Source organism: Galeopterus variegatus, unplaced genomic scaffold, assembly GCF_000696425.1.
Source record: "Galeopterus variegatus unplaced genomic scaffold, G_variegatus-3.0.2 Scaffold5055, whole genome shotgun sequence".
Taxonomy (NCBI): Eukaryota; Metazoa; Chordata; class Mammalia; order Dermoptera; family Cynocephalidae; genus Galeopterus; species Galeopterus variegatus.
Genome location: NW_007731166.1, coordinates 41,363 through 47,275, shown reverse-complemented (window position 1 = coordinate 47,275; position 5,913 = coordinate 41,363). Strand labels below are relative to the sequence as shown.

Below are 5,913 nucleotides of genomic sequence, written 5' to 3'. Positions count from 1 at the left end.
TTATTTCCTTTTCTTTCTTTCTTTCTTTCTTTCTTTCTTTCTTTCTTTCTTTCTTTCTTTCTTTCTTTCTTTCTTTCTTTCTTTCTTTCTTTCTCTCTCTCTCTATCTCCTTCCTTCCTTCCTTCCTTCCTTCCTTTCTTTCTTTCTTTTTTTTCTTTTCGATAATAGCCATTCTGATTGGAGTGAGATAATATCTCATTGTGGTTTTGATTTTCATTTCTCTGATGATTAGTGATGCTAAGCATTTTTTCATATACCTGTTGACCATTTGCATGTCATCTTTGAAAAACGTCTATTCAGTTCCTTTGCCCATTTTTTTTTTTTTTGTCTTTTTTGTGACCAGTAAGGGGATCGCAACCCTTGACTTGGTGTTGCCTGCACCGCGCTCAGCCAGTGAGCACACCGACCAGCCCTATATAGGATCCGAACCCGCAGTGGGAGCGCCGCTGTGCTCCCAGCTCTGCACTCTCCCAAGTGCGCCATGGGGTCGGCCCCCTTTGCCCATTTTTTAATCAGATTTTTCTTTCTTTCTTTCTTTCTTTTTTTTACTTGGGAGAGGGTGTAGGACCTTTATGTTTTGTTCTGCTATAGTCTCATGCTTAGGCAGATGACTTGTTTTGAATTTTGGGGGGTTGGGCTATGTAAGTTTTCTGCCTTTCAGCAGTTTGGGACCTCTAATACTCTAGGATCAGGATGTTTTCTTGCCTCTTCCCAATCTTTTTCTTTGCTTCATCTGCAGTTTTCAACTGTGCCCTGAGAATAGCATGGCTTTCTGCCCCTCCCCCATCAGGTTAGGTTTTTTTGTTTGTTTGTTTTTTCTATTCTTTTATTTTTGTTTCCTTTGTGGAAATAAGAGAGAAAGATCTTGTTGAAACTTCCTATCTTTCCCAAGCAGTATGTGATTTCATACCTCAGGCCTACACCAAGAGAGAGGGTTTATCTGGTCTACATTGGTGACCCCAAGTTTTCAGGAGACCCTGGTGAGTTTTAGGCAAAGGAGCTTAGAGATGGCTGTGAAAAAGAGAGGGGACCAGAGAACCTTAGGTAGCATCATACTGGGAGCCAATAAGTTTCAGGCTTTTATTGTATGGATGTGAAAAAAAATTCTCTAGTGGAAAAGTAACTTCCCAATTCCACAGAAGACTTGTTCCATAGCAGTCGAATTAGGGAAGGTGAACAGATGGAAGTTGGTGAAAAAGAGAGAAGCTCCAAGCCAGAGAGGAAATGAGAAACTGAAGGGGAGGCTCAGGGTTTTAAGAAGGAGCAAATTTTTGTTCCTGTTGTGATAGACAGGAGAGTTTTGTCTGTTAGCTGGAGAAGGAAGTCTGAATGGAGATATTGTGGGATAAGTTTGTTTAGAACAGAAACCAAGTACCAACTTTTCTGAGAGAAAGAAACAATGTCTGCAGATAAAATGCTGTTTCTGCTACTTGCATTGCTGGCTGTTCTTCTCCCAGGCAGTAACAATGAGTACGGTAAGAACTCTGGCAACTGCCCAGTTGTGCACAAGAGGGTGCGTGTGTGTTTCTGTGGGGTGGTTTTTCAGCACATAACTGAAGAGTAAGTGTTCCAAGCTGGTTCCACTCTGAGTGTCCCTGACTCTAGGTCCCTGGGCTCTTTAGAGGGTGTTGATAAGATGTGGGACCCTGTAGCAAGGAAACGTCTGCTAAGATAACTGTGGCTCTTCTTCTCTTCATATTCTGAGTTCCCTGCCTCTAGCAGCTGTATTTCTGCATTCTCTCTCATTCTCAGTGCCTTTTTGCTCCCTCTATTATCTGTTCTTTTGCCACAGGTTATAAGGAGCCAATGTCCTTCCGTCTCATCCATATCTTTTCCTTTTATAACCGTTTTTCACTATGTAGGATTACAAGTAACCTTTACAATGTCTTTAAAAAAAGGTTTATGTTGAAGATCTCCTTCAAAATGAAAAAAAGTAATTAGATTCATAGGCTGAATTTGTTCATTCACTTAACAAACATTCACTAAGCACCTTCTCCTTGCCATGCACTCTTGTTAGGTAGGTATATAGTACAACAGCACTATAGAACCAATACCAAGACCCCATGGCAACCACTGAAGTCAAGATTAGGAAAAAGCAAACATCACTTAAGGGGCACCACTTAAGAAAGTATTGTTTCAATTGGGCTTATTTTGTATCCAGAGAATTGCTATGTTACAATAAAATGCAGCAAACCAAGATTTATAGTTGTTGATGTGTGTTTTTTTTTTCTAAGTAGACTAAAAGCTCCTTGAATAAAGTGGCTGCAATGGCAACCACTGTATATTCATAAACATAGCAAGATGATTGGTTCCAGGCAGGTGCTTAATGACTGTGTGATGAGTGAATATATATCTAGCAAAGTCAAACAGAGGAAGTTTTCTTTTTTTGTTTGTTTGTTTTTTTGTATGTTTCAATATTCGGGTAGTTTGTGGCTCTTCTCTAAGGATCATATTAAACTGATGGTAGTTTATACAGTTGCAAAGGGAAATCATAGGGGATTCTGGAAAAGCATGTTAAAAAGCCAGTGACAAGTCAGAGATGTGAATCCGCTGTGGTTGGGATGACACGGGTAAGACTACAAGTAGGGATATCAAAGGGCAAGAGAAGGGCAGAGTGACTAAAAAGAGAGGGGACTAGAGAACCTTAGGTAGCATCATACTGGGAGCCAATAAGTTTCAGGCTTTTATTGTATGGATGTGAAAAAGAATTCTCTAGTGGAAAAGTAACTTCCCAATTCCACAGAAGACTTGTTCCATAGCAGTCGAATTAGGGAAGGTGAACAGATGGAAGTTGGTGAAAAAGAGAGAAGCTCCAAGCCAGAGAGGAAATGAGAAACTGAAGGGGAGGCTCGGGGTTTTCAGAAGGAGCAAATTTTTGTTCCTGTTGTGATAGACAGGAGAGTTTTGTCTGTTAGCTGGAGAAGGAAGTCTGAATGGAGATATCGTGGGATAAGTTTGTTTAGAACAGAAACCAAGTACCAACTTTTCTGAGAGAAAGAAACAACACCTGCAGATAAAATGCTGTTTCTGCTACTTGCATTGCTGGCTGTTCTTCTCCCAGGCGGTAACAATGAGTACGGTAAGAACTCTGGCAACTGCCCAGTTGTGCACAAGAGGGTGCGTGTGTGTTTCTGTGGGGTGGTTTTTCAGCACATAACTGAAGAGTAAGTGTTCCAAGCTGGTTCCACTCTGAGTGTCCCTGACTCTAGGTCCCTGGGCTCTTTAGAGGGTGTTGATAAGATGTGGGACCCTGTAGCAAGGAAACGTCTGCTAAGATAACTGTGGCTCTTCTTCTCTTCATATTCTGAGTTCCCTGCCTCTAGCAGCTGTATTTCTGCATTCTCTCTCATTCTCAGTGCCTTTTTGCTCCCTCTATTATCTGTTCTTTTGCCACAGGTTATAAGGAGCCAATGTCCTTCCGTCTCATCCATATCTTTTCCTTTTATAACCGTTCCTGGACACAGAATCTTCTCTCAGGATGGTTGGGTGAGTTGCAGACTCTTAGTTGGGACAGCAAATCTGGCACCTTGATTTTCCTGCAGTCCTGGTCCAGGGGCAACTTCAGCAAGAAGGAGTTGATGCAGCTGGAAAAGTTGTACCCTGTGTACCTTGTTGCATTTATTCAGCAATTGCACAGCTATGCCCATCAGCTCCAAGTTGAATGTGAGTTCAGATCCCTCAATGGGGAGTGTTGAGGTGGGTATGTAGGGTGTCTCAACGGTTTCTTATTTCACTAGGAAACCGCTTCTATTCTCTTCTAAACCTTACTCCACTTTCCCTACCATTAAGCTACAATCACACCCTTCTGCGCAGGGGCTATAAGACAGACCATGATTCTTCAAACACTTCAAGTCTTCTGCCATTTATGAACTACTTTTTCATTGATTGTTGGGTTATGGCTTATTAGCTTCTCTTAGAGGTATTTTGTGGCCACACTTTTCCCTGGCTTCCAACCAGATATCCTCAGCTTCCTCACTCTCTGATTAACTCTCTACAGTGTGATTTTGTCCCATGTTCAATCTCTTTAGCAGTCTCTGTCTATACTCTCATTTTGACTCATGCATTATATTCCACCTAGGTTGTTATCGTTCTAGCTCTCCAACCTGAAGTCCTTCCTTGCCAACACCATTCACATCACATCCTTTGAATAAAATTTCTTTTTCTTATGTCATTCATCTTTTCCTTCACCTCCAATCACTCCTATTCCCCTTTCTCTGAACCTCTAATCCAACCAAACTTTGTTCCATTCCCTCAAATCCCCCAAACTTCTCACTTCTGCTTCTGTCATCTTTTTTTTTTCCACTCACTTAAAAAAAAATCCTATTTACTCCTTCTTTCCTCTAATTTATAACCCTTCTTCCCCAGATCCTTTTGAGATTCAAGTGACTTCGGGCTGTGAGCTGGATCCTGAGGGCGTCTCAGTAAGCTTCCTGCAGTCAGCTTATCAAGGATCAGATTTCCTGAGCTTCCAGAATAATTCATGGTTGCCATCCCCAATGGGTGGAAGTAGTGCCCAGTTTATTGTCAGAAAACTTAATCAGTACCAACTCATGAAGAAATTAGTACATAAGCTCATTGGTGACACCTGCCTACGTTTCATCTTGGGTCTTCTTGATGCAGGGAAGGCAGATCTCCAGCGACAAGGTCAGTTCTGCACCCTTCCCCCAAGAATTTTCTATTCTAAAATTATACTTTCTCATCATCCCTTTCAAATGTAAGATAAGAAGAAGCCTTCCAGAAGTGGGAAATATATGTCTAGCAAAACCGGTGTGGATATCTGAGCCTGTAAGTCTTTTTGTCAGAATATCTTTCCTGTTCTTTGCAGTAAGACCTGAGACCTGGCTGTCCAGTGGCCCCAGTCCTGGTCCTGGCCGTCTGCTGCTGGTGTGTCATGTCTCAGGATTCTACCCAAAGCCTGTGTGGGTGATGTGGACACGGGGTGAGCAGGAGCAGCCAGGCAGTCAGCGAGGTGACGTCCTGCCCAATGCTGATGGGACATGGTATCTCCAAGTAACTCTGGATGTGGCAGCTGGGGAGGCGGCTGGCCTGTCATGCCAGGTGAAACACAGCAGTCTAGGAGGCCAGGACATCGTCCTTTCCTGGGGTGAGAAGGAACTGGGACCCAGGGTGCAAATGGGAGCAGGAGGTCCTCAGTGGGAGCAGGAGGGCCAGCCAACGTGATTAGGGTGTCGATATCCAAAAGAAAGAAAAATAGGTAATGTAAAGAATAGAAGTGTTGATAATGAGGGTCCTGTACATGCAGGAGGATATCAAGTGTTAGATGAAGGATTCATATCTGAGGAAGGATGAGAGAGAAATAGAAAGAAAGGACATTGGTGAGTTAGACACTCAAATGAGCTTATGAAGCCCAGGGAAATGCAGTAAAATATAGTGAATGGGTTAAAACAGGCTGGAGATTTGAAATAACATCCTTGGTGTCTACCCAAATCCACAGGACATTACAACTCCCTGGCCTTGATCTTCCTAACAGTCATAGTGCTTGTGGCTCTTCTGACTGGTTTTGCGTTTTGGTTTTGGAAGCGCTGGTGAGTTCTTTCCATCCATTTTTCCTGACCCTCCCTCTTTCCCCACTGGTCTTCCCATCTTTTTTTGTTTCCCTCTCCTTCCAGTTCTACTCTTTCTCCCTCCTTAATTCTCACCTCCGCCTCATGCTGAGTGACTCCATCTCTGTTTTCCTACAGTTCATATAGGACATGCTGTGAGCCTCTTCTCCGTGCTTCTCCCTTTGGAATGAGAACCCAGCAGCCCAGGGAATCAGGACACAACTGAACATAACATGGGGATGATGTCCTTTCAACTATCATTGTAAAACTTTTGGTGATGTTTTTTTATTTCTGCTAAATGATCAGTTCTCATATAAACTAACTGTAATTTTGCAGGGTTTGCTGTTCT

General features: G+C 42.7%; 1 protein-coding gene across 1 annotated transcript; it reads left to right on the top strand.

Moving 5' to 3' along the window:
• The first annotated feature begins 3,018 nt into the window (after positions 1-3,018).
• Positions 3,019-5,550, top strand: LOC103604262 (T-cell surface glycoprotein CD1a-like). Its single transcript, XM_008588831.1, has 5 exons — positions 3,019-3,079; positions 3,397-3,663; positions 4,366-4,644; positions 4,826-5,104; positions 5,456-5,550. Exons 1-5 carry the CDS (start codon positions 3,019-3,021, stop codon positions 5,548-5,550), a joined length of 981 nt encoding a protein of 326 aa, XP_008587053.1.
• The last annotated feature ends 363 nt before the right edge of the window (positions 5,551-5,913 follow it).

What these genes read in the sequence shown, in the direction of transcription:
- LOC103604262 (XM_008588831.1), top strand. Translation starts at nt 3,019, where the DNA reads ATGCTGTTTCTGCTACTTGCATTGCTGGCTGTTCTTCTCCCAGGCGGT. An exon ending in CCATCAGCTCCAAGTTGAAT is followed by an intron (nt 3,664 to 4,365) that starts GTGAGTTCAGAT and finishes CTTCTTCCCCAG; the next exon opens with ATCCTTTTGAGATTCAAGTG. An exon ending in GGACATCGTCCTTTCCTGGG is followed by an intron (nt 5,105 to 5,455) that starts GTGAGAAGGAAC and finishes CCAAATCCACAG; the next exon opens with GACATTACAACTCCCTGGCC.